This window comes from Trachurus trachurus (assembly GCF_905171665.1).
Source record: "Trachurus trachurus genome assembly, chromosome: 13".
NCBI classification, from domain to species: Eukaryota; Metazoa; Chordata; class Actinopteri; order Carangiformes; family Carangidae; genus Trachurus; species Trachurus trachurus.
In genome coordinates, this window is record NC_139892.1 from 3094571 (window position 1) to 3115799 (window position 21229).

The following is a 21229-nucleotide window of genomic DNA, read 5'->3' on the forward strand; positions in this document are numbered from 1 at the left end:
GAGAATGTTGGGTACATAATCTTGACGTGAACTAAAAGACAAATGTTCACTGCTCTCATAAAATCCCGGGTCTTGCGTTACCTCTGCCATGGTTTTCCTCAATAACCCTGCTGCCATGTGATTTTCAGACATTGTTGGATGCCATTCCAAATTTGCTGTATTGCACACCTTAGTTTCCTTTTCGTTGAGTACGGCAGCCTTCCTCATAACAAGGCCAATGGGTAGATTGCTTGAGCAAGAACAAAGACACGCACATCCCAAAAATGTGAGGCTAGGTGCAGGTCCACAAAAGGAGATATAGGTAGAGAAAGAAAAAGACCGCACACTAGTTTTTGCTCCCTTGCACACACCAAGTGGTAACGTTTCGGGCATCTCAGCCCTTCATCAAACAGTCAGTCTGATGTCAGTCCCCCTGTGTGCCTTTTCTCAATTATCTGGACTGTGAAACTTTGGGAGATTGTTTTTGAATGTCATTGCTTTGAAATTAGGGTAAACATTTTTTTTTTCTATGGGTTTTCCATGTTATCAGCTGATTATCTAAAAATAGAACGTTGCGACTTCCGACTCATTTTGATGGAACGGGTCACAATTACACACACGCACACATCCACATAAATGAAAAGAGTGCTCTCTATTTTTTGCTGGCCAGCCTTTTTTTTTTCTTGGACAATTGAAGGACTCTTTTATTAAACACCGGAGCGGTGATTTTTCTTTTCTTTTGTTTATGGAGTTGTCGCAACCTATGTCACCCTGGTAATTCAAGTTTTACAGTTAAGGCTCTAACAAGTCTAGGCTTCAGGGATGACACAGGTGCGCATATTTCTATTGCTGAAAACCTGGAGTCCGGTGGGATTCGCTGCCATATCGCCCAATGTTTGACTCACCGGCTGCTTCTCGCTCATCACCTATAGCTTGATTTTTCCTGGAACATTGCGAATTCCTGGAGGGCAAGTGTTCGAGGAACAAAGACAAACAGACATTGAATAAAGTTAAGTAGAAGCTTCAACAGAGTGAAGAAGCAGCTGATGATCCAGTGAACTCTTATCAAACTCATTTCATCAAGCTCAGGTTTTATTCAGGATTCACAGAAAACTGCATCAATCAGGACACGACTTCATGTTCAATAACACAACAGAGTCAATTCACTTCAATATGGCTGCTTCACTGATACAACATCACAATAAATCAACATAAATCAACAATCAATAAAACAACCACCACAGAGGAGACTAACATCAGGAAGGGAGGGGCTGCTGTACTCAGCATCAAACACCAGGGGGCATCACCACCACATTCACAACATCAGTTATTAGATTCTAATGAACTTGTTTTGTTTTTTTTAGTATATTTCTGGGGCTTTTATTGCCTTTATTGATAGTGCAGTTGAGAGAGAGACGGGAAATGGGGAGGCAGAGAGTGGGGGAATGACACGCAGGAAAGGGCTGTCCGACACGGGACTCGAACCGGGGCCGCCTGCACAGAGGACTGAGCCTCAACATGGGGCGGCAGCTCTACCCAGTGAGCTAAATGCCGACCCGAACTTGTTTTATATAATAACTGCACTTTTACCAAGCAGACACAGAAACAAGTCGATTACACTGGTCCAGTTAAACATCTCATCACACATAATTATTACATATACATTATTACTTGTGTTCCATTTAGTCCTTTGGATCATTCTTGTTTTTTTTGTTTTAATTTCTAATTTGACAGTACATGCCAACAGCGTGGTTCAGCTCCTCTTGGAACTAATGTTAGGTTCCCAACATGATGACTAAGGAGTCTAACACCTCAGTGCTGTTCTTTTCACTGTTAGTTTCTTTTAAACAGTTTAAATACTTTCAATAGAAAAAGACGGCCACCGCACACTGATAAGACTCTGCTGATATACTTTATTAATGAACAACGCGTTTCGCTTTCAGCGTCGTCAGGTTCGCCTCTGGCGTTGCTGGGTGTGTTCATATACCTTCGGTCACATGACCCAAACCATCAACAGATGGCAAAAAAGTTTAAAAAAAAAAAAAAAAAAAAAAACACTTGTGGTTATCATATGATATGTACAATATAGCAACACTCAAATAAATCAAAAAGGGAAGCAATACACCCATCACATACAATACAATATAATAGAAAGCCAAGTTATGAGTAGCGCAACGTAATCACAATCACCCAGCGGGTACAATGTATCACACAACAACAATAAATGTAACAATCCAGTTCAAAGAAAACAGCTCAAGTCCTGAGAGTCATTCATACCATAAGGCTCGACAGTGGAGAGTTCGTTTATCCAAAAAGCCTCTCTTCTCAGTAGTTGTTTTATAATGTTACCTCCTCTTGGGTTAGGTTTTATTTTTTCAATGCCAATGAACCTGAGGGAGGCAGCAGAGCCGTGATTTTTATCTTGGTAGTGTTTGGCGATAGCGTAATCCAGGTTGTTATTTCTGATGGCCGCTTTATGTTCTGCTATGCGCAATTTTAAGTTACGTTTAGTTTGGCCAACATACATAAGACCACAGGGGCAGATCAACACATAAACAACATGGGTGGAAAGGCAATTAATAAATTCTTTTATTTTGTATTTCTTTCCTGAGTGGGGGTGATTAAATGATTTAGTATCACATGTGTTGGCGCAATGCGCACATTTGCCACATCTATAGTTGCCATACACTTGCTGGGACAGCCAATTGGTTTGTGTTGGTTCCATGTACATAGAACTGACCACCATGTCCCTTATGTTTCTACCTCTCTTATAGCAGAAGCGAGGTCTGGACGAGGATAGATGATTCAAGCTGGGGTCACATTCAAGTACTTTCCAATGTTTAGTGATGATCTGTTTGACTTGTCTCGATACTGTGGAATACTCAGAAACATAAGTCGTGGTATTTACATTTACATTTTCATTTTCATACTGTTTCGTGGGAGGATTTAATAATTCTTCTCTATCTCTTCTGTTGGCTTTTGCCATAGCACTGTAAATCATAGATTTATCATATCCCCTCTGTAGAAATCGTTCAGCCATTTCTTGTGCCTTAGCGTGATAGTCCCCTTCGTTGTTACAGATTCTTCTCAACCTGATAAATTGTGCGCATGGAGGCGCACCGAGACGACAGGATGGCAGCCGGCGGGGGCAACATCTGGACCTTCTCCTGACCAGCGAGGAGGGGACGAGCGACCAGGGCCACACCAGTGCATCCTCCGGAGATGAGCCTTTTTTAGGAGGGGATCGGGCCCCCAGAAGAAAACCAGGAGGGGGCAGAGGACGAGGCGCACGCCTGGCACCAAATGTGGAGTGGAACGTGGAGACGCGGAACAGCCGGGCCCGGAGACAGAACTTTCGGTAATCAATATATCTGATTATCCTCTCTCCACCCTACATACTAATGTTTTGAGTCGGGGCTTATCTTTTGTTCCCACGAATAAAGTTAATGCATTCAATTTGAAAGTTGATTCATATAAATTCTTTAGACAACTTCATTTGAAACACTTTTTTCATAACAAAACGAATGCCACTGTGGGAGCCCCCCCTGACCCTTTGAATAAATTTAAGAAAAAATCCACTTTCCTCCCTCCGGGTGCACCTAACCCCACTCTAGCCACATTCAGTAAATTAGTGGAAAGAGATATTGAAACTGTTGTAAAATCGAAAAACAATGTCAAGAATTACAACATCAGTTTTGTGGAAAGAAAGGCCTTAAATGAACTACAAAATGATTCGAAAATTGTGATTAAACCAGCCGATAAGGGAGGGGCTGTGGTTGTACAAAACACCAAGGACTATATAACCGAGGCCTTTAGGCAACTTGGAGATGTTTCGTTTTACAGACAGTTACCACATAATCCAGTGGAAACCCTCATAGAGGAGAGAGACTCTATCTTGAATAGAGCTCTGGAGGACCAGTGGATTACTAAAAAACAATTTGAGTTTTTGCAAATACAACACCCTATGACTCCTGTCTTCTATCTATTGCCCAAAATACACAAGCGACTGTTGAATCCACCGGGCAGACCTATTGTAGCAAGTAAGAACTCGCTGTCTGAACCTCTAAGCCAATTTGTGGATTTCTTTATTAAAGACATTGTAAAGACTTTACCATCATATGTGGCAGATACCAGGGATGTCCTAAACCTTTTGACTAACATCTCTATGCCTCACAACTCATTCTTGGTCTCCTTTGATGTTGAAGCCCTATACACCAACATCCCACATGAAGGTGGATTAGAGGCCATGGACTTCTATTTGGAACCTAAAAAAGATGTTCTCCCTTTTGAATTGCTCATGATGTTGACGAAGTTTATACTGAAATCAAATTATTTTATGTTCGATAAAAAATATTTTGTGCAGTCTCAAGGAACCAGCATGGGGTCTCCCTTCGCTCCCAACTATGCAAATTTGTACATGGGATTGTGGGAGGAAAGGCACATATTCAATGATAACCCGTTTGCGGATAAAATGTTGTTCTTTCGCAGATTTATTGATGACATCATTATGGTATTCACAGGTAGTGAGGATGAGCTGGAGGCATTTAATGTTTTTGTGAATGAAACTTATCCTAACTTAAAATTTACCATGGAATACAGTCGTGAAACTATTCATTTCTTGGATCTTCTCATCTCAGTGAATGAGAACAGGGGTTTGGATACATCGATCTATCGTAAAAGCACTGACAGAAATACAGTTTTACATGCTGAAAGTTTCCACCCTGATCACCTCATCAACAACATCCCTTATGGACAATTTATCAGGTTGAGAAGAATCTGTAACAACGAAGGGGACTATCACGCTAAGGCACAAGAAATGGCTGAACGATTTCTACAGAGGGGATATGATAAATCTATGATTTACAGTGCTATGGCAAAAGCCAACAGAAGAGATAGAGAAGAATTATTAAATCCTCCCACGAAACAGTATGAAAATGAAAATGTAAATGTAAATACCACGACTTATGTTTCTGAGTATTCCACAGTATCGAGACAAGTCAAACAGATCATCACTAAACATTGGAAAGTACTTGAATGTGACCCCAGCTTGAATCATCTATCCTCGTCCAGACCTCGCTTCTGCTATAAGAGAGGTAGAAACATAAGGGACATGGTGGTCAGTTCTATGTACATGGAACCAACACAAACCAATTGGCTGTCCCAGCAAGTGTATGGCAACTATAGATGTGGCAAATGTGCGCATTGCGCCAACACATGTGATACTAAATCATTTAATCACCCCCACTCAGGAAAGAAATACAAAATAAAAGAATTTATTAATTGCCTTTCCACCCATGTTGTTTATGTGTTGATCTGCCCCTGTGGTCTTATGTATGTTGGCCAAACTAAACGTAACTTAAAATTGCGCATAGCAGAACATAAAGCGGCCATCAGAAATAACAACCTGGATTACGCTATCGCCAAACACTACCAAGATAAAAATCACGGCTCTGCTGCCTCCCTCAGGTTCATTGGCATTGAAAAAATAAAACCTAACCCAAGAGGAGGTAACATTATAAAACAACTACTGAGAAGAGAGGCTTTTTGGATAAACGAACTCTCCACTGTCGAGCCTTATGGTATGAATGACTCTCAGGACTTGAGCTGTTTTCTTTGAACTGGATTGTTACATTTATTGTTGTTGTGTGATACATTGTACCCGCTGGGTGATTGTGATTACGTTGCGCTACTCATAACTTGGCTTTCTATTATATTGTATTGTATGTGATGGGTGTATTGCTTCCCTTTTTGATTTATTTGAGTGTTGCTATATTGTACATATCATATGATAACCACAAGTGTTTTTTTTTTTTTTTTTTAAACTTTTTTGCCATCTGTTGATGGTTTGGGTCATGTGACCGAAGGTATATGAACACACCCAGCAACGCCAGAGGCGAACCTGACGACGCTGAAAGCGAAACGCGTTGTTCATTAATAAAGTATATCAGCAGAGTCTTATCAGTGTGCGGTGGCCGTCTTTTTCTATTGATTTTACGCACTCCTGCTACCCACCTGCACCTGAGGAACTGTGGCTGTGCAGGGAGATTTGCTTTTCTTCAGTTTAAATACTTTATCGGCGGCGTACTCTATCCCCCTGTGGCCTCTTTCGTCCACTCGGCCTTTCATCTCCTCCAGTTTCTCGACCTTCTCTTCGTCCTCCATCTTCTCAATCAGGAAGTCCAAGTGGACATGAGTGGACACTGAATCCACATTCAGGGCGATCTCATCCAGCTTGACGACATGTTGGTAGGCCTCTTCGAGCCGCTGAGTCTTCTCTGCTGTCAGATCGTTCATCTGCTTCTCTAGATCTTCCAGGAGAGCGGTTTTGAACTTCTTCACTTTTCTTGTCTTGCTGACATAGATCCACTTGTCTTTCACATGATCTGATACAGGACACTTGTTGGTACAAACAGTGCAGTGTCCTCGTTTCATCACCTCACAGTGTCTGGGATAACGGGTTATTGTACATGGATGGTGACAGTTCTCTTGACAGATGTTACAGGTAATAGCTCCACTGTAGCCACCGAACCACCGCCAACCCCCGAAGATCTCCTGCTTCTCTTTGTAAACCTCATCAACCACTTCAGTGAACTTCTCATTCTTCTTTATCTTGTCTCCATATTTCTTCTTAGCATCTTCCATCTGTCTGATCTGTATCTGTTTCTTTTCAATAAACTCAACTCTCTCCTGCAGGTTCTGGATACTGGCTTTCAGTCTGACCTGTTCATTCAACACCTCCATAGTTTTCTTCAGTCTCACAGATGCAATTATTTCCAGGAAGTCCATAAACTGACTAATTCCTCTCAGTGTTGCTTTAACAGCATGTTCCAGATCTTCTATGTCCTCTTTCCGGTCTTCATGTTGGCAGTTATCAAACAGGAAGTGAACAGGTTCATTCTTCTCATCTCTTGCACATTTAATTTCTGCAGCATTGAGAGCTTCAAGAACATTTTTTGGTTTCCTTCCATTTGAGTGTGTGATCAGAGCGACGATGTTCTCCTCCATGTTGTTTCCAAACAGAGACATCACTGAATTGAGGATGTACATCAGTCGGTCACTCAGTCGATTATCTGACGCCTTCATCACCAGACCCACTGCGCTGAGTTCATAAACTCCCTCTTCTGAGCGGAACAGGTCCAATAATCTGTGACTGATGAGGTCGTCATGTTCGATCCCTCTGGTGTCTCCAAATCCAGGAGTATCAATGATGGTCAGAGAGAAGGGCAGAGTTTGACCTTCAAAACCAAAGATCTCGTACACGACCACATCTGATGTCTGACTCTCACACTGACTTGTCTCCTCGCCCTGTACGATCTCAAACCAGATGTCATCTTCAAACTTCACTCCCATGGTGTAGTTGACCAGAGTGTTGATCAGAGTAGATTTTCCTGTTCCCGTTTCACCGACCAATAAGATGGTTTTGTTTATCTTATTATAATTTCTTTCACCAACAGTCTTTCTGGTCACAGTTCCAATCTTCCCTTCCTTTGGTCTCAGCTGGTAAAGAGCAGGAGATCCTGGATGGATCAGAGAACTCTTGGAGATGATGCCTGAGACATTACTGTTTCTGTGGAAAAAGCAGCGTAATGGTCACACCACAGAAACAACGAGAAAGACAGAAACTCTCCCTTATGATGGTTGAGTATCCTACAAAAGTCTTTTTCCTACCTGGAGAGTTTTTTTTTAATTATTATTTCTCTAGTGCTTCAATATAATACAGCTTGTCCTTACATAAGAGAATCATTACTGACAACACACTGCAGTTTTTAAGAAGGGACTTGGGAAACTGAGGCCTTTTGGTCCTTAAGACCTTATGAATGAATAATGGTTTCTGTATGCACTTTAGGTATCGGGTATCGTTAGAAAAGTGCTATATAAATGTAAACCATTATATTATTAGTAGTAGTAGTATTATGACATATGGCATTACACCGCGTCCTGACATACAGCGAGTGAGTGAAACAGCGACGAAAACTCGCGCAAAGGTGTCCTGATATGCAGCGTGACGATTTTGTCGCGAGTATATTCTATTGGTTCAGAATCCAAACCAATCAAATTATCGAAGGACGTACACAAACCTGCGGCGCTATTTTAAGATTCCTGGCATTTCCTGGTTGCCGTTTTTCACATCTTGGAGTGTTTTTTTAATTTTATTCCTCTCATATCCTCCTCTCTCTGATAACTTGCTTGTCCACAGAAAGCAGCATGTACTTTTCAACCAATAAGAAGTGTTTAGGGGGACTTCCGGTGGCGCAAGCTCGAGGATGGACGTGTAAAAAGTTGCTCTCTGCCGGTTAGGTAAACCCCCCAAATTCAAACGTTTTCTTAAACTAAGACTGACCTAAACACACCCGAAGATGGAAGGGGGGAAGGAAAGGGGCTGTGGTAGGTCCCAAAGAAGAACTAAGAAAGACGACTTTGATCGGGAGGACGACGCCATGGAAAGCACAAACACAGAAGAAGATGGCGGCAAGGAGGCACCAGCTACGAAGCTAACGCTAGGTGAAGAGTCCGCAATATTGTCTACCATAAGAGAGCTGATGACGGACATCAAAACCGATATTGCAAATCGACTAACTGACTTTCAAAATAGTTTCCAGTCAGATATTAAGAAACAGCTGAACGAAATGAGAGCTGACATTAATCAAGAGATCGAGGAGGCAACAGGGAAAATTGTCCTCACAAACCAAAGACTCGAGGAAGCCGAGCAACGCATCGGGGATATGGAGACATGGAGTACAGGTGCAAAAGATGCGGTGAATTCTCTGCTGAAAACACAACACGCTCTACAAGCTAAAGTCACGGAGCTAGAAGGACACTCGCGCAGGAATAACATCAGGTTGTACGGCGTGAGAGAAACAGCAGAGGGCACCTCCGTGATTAACTTTGTGGAGAAACTCATCAAGACCGAACTAGGTGAGGACATCCCCCCCGACACGAATCTGGGCATTGAGCGGGCGCATAGAGCCCTGGGCGCGGGGCCCCCGGACAATGCTACTCCAAGATCCATAGTCATAAAATTCCTGAAATTCACAACTAAGGAAAACGTTATTCGTGCCGCCTGGAAGAAGCCTATCACTTTTGAAGGCAAACGGCTGTCCTTTGACCACGACTACACAACTGAAGTGCTGTTAAAACGAAAGGAATACACGATAATAAAGAAGACACTTAAAGAAAAAGGAATCCGCTTTCAGACTCCGTTAACAAGGATGCGAGTATTCCTTAAAGATGGGCCTATTACATATCACAGTGCTGAACAAGCAGCGGAGGGTTTACGTGCCAGAGGGATTGCAGTGCCCCACACCCGATTGACCAAGAAGACGCTGGACAACCCTCAACTACTGTGGGAGAACGTGAAGGATCCCCGCCACGACCCGGCAAAATTGCGGGGATTTCAGCGGCGCACCGGAGAGGAGGATACTACACCCGCTGGCGACTGAGAGAGAGAGCTTGGCTGCTTTATTCCCTCTCTGGCCCGCATCGGTCCTTTGATTTTGTTTTTGTTTTTTGACTGCAAAACGGGGATACGCAAGTTAACGCCTCAAAATTAATGATTGATTAGGTTGGTAATACACAGGCTCGGTTCCGTTGAGACTTATACGTTTTGAATACTCCTACTCGAACCATAGCGTTTGTGCTGCTCAACTGCAGCTGGAATATACTTCATTACGTTTTGATCTTTGGGACATAATAACGGACCCTAATGTTACAAACTCTGTCTAATAAAACACCGGTAAATACGGAGCAAGCCACCAGTGAACTACTAGTTGTACTAGTCAGGGGCCCCACCTAGTGGTTGGAACACACCCCCACCTCAGAGGTTGGATTAGTCTGAACCTCCAAGTTGGAAGCCCACTCATTTTACCTGTATTATAGTTATGTTTGTTCATACTTTTCTGTTGTGTTACATTGTTATGTTCTGACTGAGGTCCAAGAGGTTATTGCCACAGGAACTGAGATGCTTCACAATTGCAGATTATGGGTGAAAGAGAATTTCATGTTGTCACACTCAATGTAAATGGACTCACTAGCCCTATTAAGAGGGCAAAGATGATAGCTAAGGCTAAGAAGGAGAAATCACAAATTGTATTCTGGCAAGAAACACACTTACAGTCTTCTGAACATGAAAAGCTAAAAAAGATGGGATTCAGAAATACATTTTATTCCTCTTACAAAAGAGGTCGCAAACGTGGGGTTGCAATTTTGATTTCAAACTCAGTTAACTTTGAATTTATATCAGAGATCAAGGATAAGGAGGGAAGATTTATATTGGTCAAGGGTAAATTGGACCACAAAGAGGTGACCCTACTTAATATATATGCCCCTCCTGGTAGCAATAAGGCTTTCTTCAAGAAAATCTTTGATTTAATTACATGTGAAACTTTTGGTGTTCTCATTTGTGCAGGGGATTTAAATATGATACTTAACCCAAAACTAGACACAACTAACCAAAAAAGAAAAAAAATAACTTAGAAACATGGGTAAAGAAAAGACTACAGGATTTAGGATTGATAGATATACAGTGTTGGGAGGGTTACATTTAAAATGTATTCCCCTACAGATTACTGATTACATGTCCCAAAATGTAATCTGTAATGTAATTAGATTACTCAAGTAAAGTAATGTAACTTCATTACTTTCTGGATTACTTTTAGATTACTTTAAAATCGCCTGCCTAAGCGCCTTTGACTGGGACACTGAATTTGCTTTGAATGATCTTACACATGATCTTACTGTAGGCTACCGTGGCTTTCAACAAAAGCATTAACTCTTTCGCGACCATTGACGAGTAAACTCGTCACAGCCTGCCGAACGTTCACGACCATTGACGAGTAAACTCGTCAAAACCGTTTTTTTACAGATTAGGATAATAGACACTCTGAGGTACCCTGTGTGTGAATATGGTAGTCCTCTGATATGTAAAACTGTTTTAAACTAAAATCAAAACATGATGTTTTTTATAAACTGTGTGACCTTGGTTTTGTTTGAGTAATCGTTCTCCTTGAATGCTGCTGTGGGGACAGCGTGCAGCGCTGTGCGGCTGTCGGCTACAGTGTTGCCACTTTCTCGGTGAATCTGGCGACTTTCCAAACCCTCGTTTGACAAAAGCGACCGACGACAAATGTGGCGACTTTTACCGGTGCTGTTACAAACGTTTATGGTTTGGAGACTCGGATCTGAAAGCCCGTTATCACGGCTGTTTTCACGGCGCTGTGCAGCAGAGCGGGCGCTGAGCAGCGGGTGCTGTGACCGGCCGCCCCCGCCACAGAGCACTCATCGCCGGCCAGTCACACAGCAGTGTCCCGGAGCTGCTGCGCTGCAGCCAGAGACCCACACCGCTGCACCGCTACTCTCCAAGCTGCCACACCCCCCAGATTTGCCTACAAATATATTTATTTAGCCGTAGAAATGATTTGGGAGACAAGCCACACTGCAGAGTACCGGTAAAATGAGCCGATTGCCACTTCTCTTCTCTGAAACTAGAGCGGGAGCTCCGTTTTTGGAGAAACCCAGCTCTCTTCTTCTACTTCTTACTCACGAACGAAACGGCGGAAAAACTCGCCGTTTTTTCGTGGAGCACGTTGTAAAGTCACTCTTCAACCGAGTGAAGACCGTTTGTTTCTAGGTGATGTACAGAGTTCGGTTCGACGTGAGATAAAAGGTAAACAAATAGCCAAAAACATGTGGTCCTGAGCGGATGTGCTGAGGAATTAGTGTGGTCGCGAAAGAGTTAATAGGCTACATGTGTTTGAATTTGTCAAACCACAGTTTAATTTGTTATTGATCATCCAGCCACATTTAAATGTTTTTTTTTATCGCCAAACACATTGAATTAGTGGGCTTAGTATGGAGCTATTATTGTTGCAATATTATTTGCAAATGCGTATCTCAATCTGTGTGTGCGTATTCAGATCTGTGTGTGTGTGTAATATGATCTGTGTGTGCGTATTCAGATCTGTGTGTGTGTAATATGATCTGTGTGTGTGTATTCAGATCTGTGTGTGCGTATTCAGATCTGTGTGTGTGTGTTCAGACCTGTGTGTGTGTAAAAAAAATCTGTGTCCGTATTCAGATTTGCAAGTGAAGACAAATCTGCAAGTGCATGCAAAGATCTGTGAATGTGAACACAGATCTGTAAGTGTACATAGATCTGTAAATGTGTAAACCGATCTGTAAATGCGTACTTAGATCTGTAAATGTCTGTCATCACTTACAACTCAGGCAGGAGCTCTCAATTGGCTGTGTTTTTACACGTGACTTTTGCAACACTTCTGCCGCGGCAGATCTGTGATCTGAAAATGTGTAGAAATGAGATTTGTCTGTGACCTCAGTGTTCCTTTGCCCTGAGCTCAGGCTCACAGGCTCATGCTGCCTGGCTGCAGTACTAGCAGTACCGACCCGGTCCGTGTACGGTCCGTGTACGAAGTATAATTCAATTGCGTTGTTCACTTCGAACCATGAGAAATGTCATTTTTAGGGGTATTTCCTATTTCATTGACGTAAGACGTACAACGCAATTCAGCGCACCGAAGTGCCCGCTTGTTCCTTTCTCCAACTTGTACAATGAAAATTGAAAAAGGAAGTCGAGAGCCGGAACCAGCCTTCAAAATAAAAGCTCCGCGTTTTGAAGCATGTTGGCTACAGCGCCGGACAATTTAAAAGAAAAAAAAAACCCCGAAACGAATTAAATACAAACTCACAACAAATCGCCTAAACGATTATCATTTCATAAATGTTATAAAGTGATATTTCGGCTACTTTCCCCACAACTGTCAGGATCCCTGGGGATTTTCACAATAAGGGCACTGGATCGCACTGAGATGCTGTCAACGACGTGAGGTGAGTGAGTCAAACTTTGTTGTGGTTGACGACTTCATCACTGCTTCACTCATGAAGTAGGTCACACGTTATGTTGTTTTTAATTTTTTCGACCTAACTTCTCCAACCAGTGTTTAAATTGTTGACCTGTAGCTGGTTAGCTCCAGAAGATAATCAATACTAGCAATGCTAATTGTTTACAGGTAAACTAGCTAGCGGTTGTAGCTAATAAACAGCTGTTGGATGCTAAAGTTACGTCTTTTGTTATTATCAGCTCTTTAACGCCACCTCATTTGAATATTTTCTTCTCTAAGTCTGTGAGAAATGTCCTCATTTATGGTAGAAGTGAATAAATACGCGTTTTTGATTTATTAAATGCTAGTTGTGTTCACAACTGTGTAACATAATTTATTACCAGCATCATGTTTGTCCACGCAGACTACAAAGCAGTCTAAACTACGTCTAAATGAAATATGAAATGTCATGTGTGTCTCTATTTGGCAGATGTGGGTCCACCGTGAGCTGATGCATGAACTCATCCTATGACAGCACCAGGATCAGCTTGAAAACAGCTGGTAAGTTGAGAGTAACCAGTGAGTAGAGTCCATCATTTAGACACATTTTTAGGGCATTTTGATCATCACATTTCCACGGACACGACTCCCTGTCATCATTTCATCAATTTATAATGTTTAAAGTTTGAATTCAGTGGGGAAGCTTTTAGTCTTCTTCTTTGATGTGGTGCATTTGTGTGGCAGCGTTATAGCGCCACGCCAGCTCCACACAGGCCTGGCACAATACTACAGTGTTTTGAGTCGTGTATACACAGTCTGAAAGACCTCATCATTCCTTACTGTCCTACCAGAGTACTCTGCTCCCAGAATGCAGGTCTGTTAGTGACTCCCAGTATCTCTAAAACAGACTGGGAGGTAGAGCCTTCAGTGACCAGGCTCCTTTACTGTGGAACCAGCTCTCTCCATGGGTCAAAGAGGCAGAGAGACACTCTAGCTACATTTAAGTCTAGGCTTAAGACCTTCCTTTATGACAGAGCTTGTAGTTAGAGCTGGTTCAGGTAGCTCTGAACCATTTTATAGCTACACAGTTACAGTATAGGCTTAGACTGCTGGGGGACACATCTGGTTACACAGAGCCCTCTCCTCTCCTCTCTTTTTGTGTTGTCATTATCTGTTGTACTTTGGCCTTGGTCTTACACCATCTCTGTGTTTTCCACAGATTTCTCTAGAGCTCCACCTGCAGCGCCTGCTTTCCTCTGCCCCTACACCAACCAGCCTGCCCATCAGTACTCCTGCTCTCCTGTGGATGGAGTGTCACTCACCTCATATGCTTTTGAAGGAGCTTCAACATGTCTGCTTTCTGAGTCCCAAACTGTACCTACTAAGAATGGCTTTCACAGCAAAACACAGCCTGCTTTCTAGTGCAAAGGATAGTACTAAGACACAGACATGCTGGGTGCTAGGATTTTACAAATGTTGAACAATTAATAAATTAATTTGGAATTTATATTACCTCCAGAACTTCCATTGGCTCACAATTCCTTATCACATTCAGTTCAAAGTCCTTCTCCTCACCTTCAAAGCCCTCCAGAACCAGGCCCCATCCTACCTCACTGACCTTTTTGGACCATCACACCCCTCCCACTGCCTCCGCTCCTCCTCCCAGTACCAAGCACAAAACCTGGGGTTAAGCCTTCTCCATCGCTGCCCCCTCCCTTTTGAACTCTCCCCAACACATCTGTGACTGTACGGGCTGAAATGCTCTCAAATATTTGCTCAAAACCCACCTTTTCAAACTTGCTTTTTATTTTTAAGTGTAATAAGCTTCTGTGTTTCATTGTTCATGTGTTGATCATCTTCTTTGTTGTATTTATTTCATGTATTCTTTTATCTTGTTTGTTTTACTATGTAAAGGTGACTTTGAGTAAATAAATAAATATAATGTTTTTATTATTTTTATTAATCAGTGATTGACACAGTGCTTCAGACAAGAGGCTCATGAGGTCAGCAGAAACAATCATAGGGTCACACTACCCATCTACTTGGGTAGAGTTGGCACAACAATGCTGTTTGTCAAGTGCAGAAGCATCATTAGAGACTCCTCTGACGTTTTGAACAGCCTCTCCCAACTCCTTCCATCGGATCAGAGATATTGCAGTTGGAGACGCAGTACTGTAAGACTCAAGTCACAGTATGTAAAGTGTCTGATGACAATAAAGAGAACCTTCACTTTAACCATAACACATCATAACTTAATTCTTCTGTAGCAAAATAGTTCAAGACAGGCACCACACAGTTTAAAGCATGACAAGATATCTCATATGTGTGAACAATTGTAAAAAAAAAAAAAAAAAAAAAAAGAAGTAAGAAATCCAATGCATTTTGAGTGTACAGCAATATGAACAAAGGCTCCCGCACACTGTCTTCACTTGCATAGGTTTATTAAACAACGTTTTGGTCCTGAGACCTTCGTCAGGTTCACAAGGACGGTCTCAGGACCAAATGTTGTTTAATTAATCTATGTAAGTGAAGACAGTGTGCGGGAGCCTTTGTTCATGTTTCTCAACCACACAGGTCTTCTCCGACGCACCTGTCCGTCTGTGCCGGTGTGCATGAGTTTCAGCTCAGCTTTGAGTGTACAGCAATAGAAGTTATAGTTGTAGTAGGGTAGACCTACATTGATTCACTTTCATATGTAAAAAACACTGCCTTTTAATTTACTGGATGATGAGAAGAGAAGAGACTGTTATTCTTTGTCCAGTGCCCAGATGAAACATGCACAGTAGCTCATACGGGTCACAAAAATCAAAGTCATCATAAATCATTGTGGTATTTTTATTGTTTGTATTCATCAGTGATGGTGTACACAACATGGCCTAATTCTGTCAAGTAAAGCAATGCAACAGTTCTTGAAGATGAGATCATTTTACTTGTGCAATTGCCACACTCAAAAGCCTATCATAATGCTAAATGTCTCCAATAATTGGAGGGTGCTATAAAATATCCACTAACCTAAAGAAATGGTGTGTTGTAGGATGGGTACATACTGCTATGAATCATGGGTGGTAATTAAATGAAATACATTTACAGTAAATTGATGTATAAATGTATTACAATAAGTGACAAGATGCTAAGAAATTTGAATAATAAGTCTGTTATACAGCCTCTCCAGTGCAGGTCAGTGAGGTTAGGACTGAGCAAAGTTTCATGCTTCATACTGTAGTTGTAAAAAATAAAATGTCAGTACAGTGCAGTTAACAAACACATCAGAGTCAGGTTCTGAGTTCCAACTTACAACATTTAATTCATGAACACAATGCATCAAAACAATAGAAAGTAACTCATTTCCAAAAACAAGAAGAAGAAGAAGAAAAAAAAGTTTGGGACTCAGAAAGCAGACATGTTGAAGCTCCTTCAAAAGCATCTGAGGTGAGTGACACTCCATCCACAGGAGAGCAGGAGTACTGATGGGCAGGCTGGTTGGTGTAGGGGCAGAGGAAAGCAGGCGCTGCAGGTGGAGCTCTAGAGAAATCTGTGGAAAACACAGAGAGGGTGTAAGACCAAGGCCAAAGTACAACAGATAATGACAACACAAAAAGAGAGGAGAGGAGAGGGCTCTGTGTAACCAGATGTGTCCCCCAGCAGTCTAAGCCTATACTGTAACTGTGTAGCTATAAAATGGTTCAGAGCTACCTGAACCAGCTCTAACTACAAGCTCTGTCATAAAGGAAGGTCTTAAGCCTAGACTTAAATGTAGCTAGAGTGTCTCTCTGCCTCTTTGACCCATGGAGAGAGCTGGTTCCACAGTAAAGGAGCCTGGTCACTGAAGGCTCTACCTCCCAGTCTGTTTTAGAGATACTGGGAGTCACTAACAGACCTGTATTCTGGGAGCAGAGTACTCTGGTAGGACAGTAAGGAATGATGAGGTCTTTCAGACTGTGTATACACGACTCAAAACACTGTAGTATTGTGCCAGGCCTGTGTGGAGCTGGCGTGGCGCTATAACGCTGCCACACAAATGCACCACATCAAAGAAGAAGACTAAAAGCTTCCCCACTGAATTCAAACTTTAAACATTATAAATTGATGAAATGATGACAGGGAGTCGTGTCCGTGGAAATGTGATGATCAAAATGCCCTAAAAATGTGTCTAAATGATGGACTCTACTCACTGGTTACTCTCAACTTACCAGCTGTTTTCAAGCTGATCCTGGTGCTGTCATAGGATGAGTTCATGCATCAGCTCACGGTGGACCCACATCTGCCAAATAGAGACACACATGACATTTCATATTTCATTTAGACGTAGTTTAGACTGCTTTGTAGTCTGCGTGGACAAACATGATGCTGGTAATAAATTATGTTACACAGTTGTGAACACAACTAGCATTTAATAAATCAAAAACGCGTATTTATTCACTTCTACCATAAATGAGGACATTTCTCACAGACTTAGAGAAGAAAATATTCAAATGAGGTGGCGTTAAAGAGCTGATAATAACAAAAGACGTAACTTTAGCATCCAACAGCTGTTTATTAGCTACAACCGCTAGCTAGTTTACCTGTAAACAATTAGCATTGCTAGTATTGATTATCTTCTGGAGCTAACCAGCTACAGGTCAACAATTTAAACACTGGTTGGAGAAGTTAGGTCGAAAAAATTAAAAACAACATAACGTGTGACCTACTTCATGAGTGAAGCAGTGATGAAGTCGTCAACCACAACAAAGTTTGACTCACTCACCTCACGTCGTTGACAGCATCTCAGTGCGATCCAGTGCCCTTATTGTGAAAATCCCCAGGGATCCTGACAGTTGTGGGGAAAGTAGCCGAAATATCACTTTATAACATTTATGAAATGATAATCGTTTAGGCGATTTGTTGTGAGTTTGTATTTAATTCGTTTCGGGGTTTTTTTTTTCTTTTAAATTGTCCGGCGCTGTAGCCAACATGCTTCAAAACGCGGAGCTTTTATTTTGAAGGCTGGTTCCGGCTCTCGACTTCCTTTTTCAATTTTCATTGTACAAGTTGGAGAAAGGAACAAGCGGGCACTTCGGTGCGCTGAATTGCGTTGTACGTCTTACGTCAATGAAATAGGAAATACCCCTAAAAATGACATTTCTCATGGTTCGAAGTGAACAACGCAATTGAATTATACTTCGTACACGGACCGTACACGGACCGGGTCGGTACTGCTAGTACTGCAGCCAGGCAGCGTGAGCCTGTGAGCCTGAGCTCAGGGCAAAGGAACACTGAGGTCACAGACAAATCTCATTTCTACACATTTTCAGATCACAGATCTGCCGCGGCAGAAGTGTTGCAAAAGTCACGTGTAAAAACACAGCCAATTGAGAGCTCCTGCCTGAGTTGTAAGTGATGACAGACATTTACAGATCTAAGTACGCATTTACAGATCGGTTTACACATTTACAGATCTATGTACACTTACAGATCTGTGTTCACATTCACAGATCTTTGCATGCACTTGCAGATTTGTCTTCACTTGCAAATCTGAATACAGACACAGATTTTTTTTACACACACACAGATCTGAATACACACACACAGATCTGAATACGCACACACAGATCTGAATACACACACACAGATCATATTACACACACACAGATCTGAATACGCACACACAGATTGAGATACGCATTTGCAAATAATATTGCAACAATAATAGCTCCATAGCTTAGGCTATATTAAAACTGAGCAGCTTTCTCTGCTCTACAGTTCAGACTACAGCCTCTGAACCTCCTACTCATGCAGAATACCCTAAAAAAACAAACATGTTTTTTAAATAGGTTTTGTTTGTGAGTGTAGAAGCACGGGCGATTTTAGAAAATTTTGGGGGGCCCGTACAGCGGGGGGCCCCTGTCGTGCCAAGGTGGTCTAGCTTGCAAGCAAAAAGACATACAATGTCTAGACATCCAGAGGTCATACAGACTGCAAAATAAACCCCAATTACACAAAGTACTTGTGTAGTGTGTGTGTAGTTGTATTCTTTGCCACTTACATAAGTGCATATCAAACTGACATCTGACACCACAGCACCTCTGCTCTGCCAATCTTGCTTAACATTTAATTTTTATAAGATTAGAAAACCCTCATATAGAAATAACAATCAAGCTACATTAGTAGAGCAGAATCAAAATGTACTTATTATCTTTTAAAACCTACAATAAAAACAAGCAAATAGAAGGGATATGCCTCTGTTTTGGACATATAGCCACATTTCTCACAACCGGAGCATGTATCTGAAGCATACAGACCATAATTTCACCGATCCATGAAGTATCAACTATCCATCCTCTGCTTCACCATGTGTCTCTTTCAGGCCACACTGTCTTCTTCCACCACATCTGCCCTATTCTCATCTGTCTGTCAGATATTACTTGAGCTTCACAGAGCTGATGTGTCCTGAGATTTTCAGCCTAGAATTAACCTATCTTTCACACCAGGCAGACGCACACACACACACACACACACACACACACACACACACACACACACACACACACACACACACACACACACACACACACACACACACACACACACACACACACACCTGTTACTCTGCTGTCTCTCTCCTCTGCTCTCCGGTCTGGGCTGCCTGGTTCTTTTGGGCTAGGTGATGGACGGTCCAACCCGACCGGACGCGCTGGTTTGACCCTGGTTCGTTCCGAAAATCTGACTCGTCAGGCCGGGCTGGGCCTCGGGCGTCATCTCCTTTTTTATTTTTTTATTTTGGCCGGCCTCGCCTCGTAATAATTAATGCTAGTGTGTCGGTCCGTGTCGGGTCCGGGCTTCAACAACTGCGGGTCGGATCTGTTACAGCTTGATGAGCAGGGCGAATGTGACACAAAAACTCTAACTCTGATTTAGGCCAACTGTAAACTTGCGTCTCTGCTGAAGTCGGTGTGGTTTTGGAAACAGCGTGACTGACGTTGCTGTTAAACATGCAGCTCATCATAAACACATGACAGTCCAGGATCCTTTTAAAAACGTCATCCTGTCGCAGTTCATTCATGTTGTTTACCAGAGACCGGACATTGAAGAGGAATATGCTGGGCATCCCGATAGCGCCACTACCAAAATGAAGCCAACTTCACCAGTGACGGCCGACGAGTTTGTTTTGTCCGTCCCTCTCCCTTATAACTTCGCCACAGTGCAACAAGCGTCCGTCAGTGCAACCTGCGTGTGCGGTAGGCTAAAGTAATCCAAGTAATCCTTTTTAAAAAAAGAAAGTAACTGTAATCAGAATACATCAATTTAAACTGTAACTATAACGGAATACAGTTACTCATATTTTGTATTTTAATTACGTAACGCCGTTACATGTAATCCGTTACTCCCCAACCCTGCCTGTCACCAAGGTGACCAAAATCAGCGAGGCGGCCGCGTTTGGCTCAGATAGGCGGAGAAACTGTAGGGTCAGCTGCAGCAGTCTCTTTCATTAATAAGGGACCTGAATATGAGACTCAAATACATTGGTTCAAGGTACAATATAGAAATATACTGTATATTTTCAAAATAATAGCTCATCAAATAATTCCTCTCACCTGGTTAATGTGATAACTGCCTCTGAACTTCACTGTACGGGTTGTAAGACGTCATTTTCACAAGCTCTCATCTTGGAGACACGAGCGATGTTTACTTTATGGAAAAAAACCTAGGCTACGTGATGCATATTTTGATGGACAAAATATTGAAAAAAGTTTTATTTTAATATCACATGAGCACCTCAATCTCCAAAGAAATAACTGTTACAATGAACAAGTGAATGGCCATCATTTAGCCTATCCTTTTTTGTTTTGGTTTTTTTCTCCCCAAAATGAGCTCGCCCTCTCTAAATCACGAGAGCCACACAGCAGAGTGACGAAAAAGCCGCATGCGGCTCCGGAGCCGCAGGTTGCCGACCTCTGGGGTAGTCCAAAGGAAGCCTGTGGAAGCTGAACTTTGACTAACTAGTCATTTTTACATAGGTACCCCCATTGACTGTGGTGAGGGGAACAATGAAGATCCACCAGGTGATCAGTAGCTGCAAAGGGAAAATCCACTACAGGGACATCACCTGTTTTTGCCAAAGACAGCAAGGACTAATAGACTGTCCATGCTTCCATTTAAAAGAGGCAATTCTGCAACCTGAATCTGAATCTGGTGAGGAAACTCAAAAGAAAGGTGCCACAACAGCATGGCGACCAGAGGTACTTTGCCTGATGGAGGAGCCAGACGCCCTAACAAAAGGTACCTGCAGCTCCATCCTGCAATATGGAAACTCATTGAAGAGCTGATGTACTGTAGTGTTTCTCTTTGCCCACATCCTCAGTCTGATCCAGCTTTTGAGTGAACTCAGCTAGCTCCCAACAGCACTGAAGCAAGAATACAAAGAAAAGATGCATCACTTT

At 42.3% G+C, this 21229-nt stretch overlaps 2 protein-coding genes across 2 annotated transcripts in view; one reads left to right on the top strand and one right to left on the bottom strand.

Annotated features, from left to right (window-relative positions):
* The window catches only part of LOC310995680 (protein NLRC3-like), a gene marked incomplete at its 3' end in the record, with an annotated part of 65421 nt that extends 62080 nt beyond the window's left edge, over positions 1-3341 (top strand). The window contains exon 8 of the mRNA XM_083984797.1: positions 3060-3341. Within this exon, the coding sequence (XP_083840923.1) occupies positions 3060-3341 (282 nt within the window). The remainder of the gene's footprint in view (positions 1-3059) is intronic.
* Positions 3342-5031: 1690 nt separating this feature from the next.
* Positions 5032-7723, bottom strand: LOC310995681 (uncharacterized protein; the record flags this gene model as incomplete). Its single annotated transcript, XM_083984798.1, has 3 exons — positions 5032-5061; positions 5992-7546; positions 7698-7723. The coding sequence occupies 3 exons, from the start codon at positions 7721-7723 to the stop codon at positions 5032-5034; spliced, it is 1611 nt and encodes a 536-aa protein (XP_083840924.1).
* Between the last annotated feature and the right edge of the window lie 13506 nt (positions 7724-21229).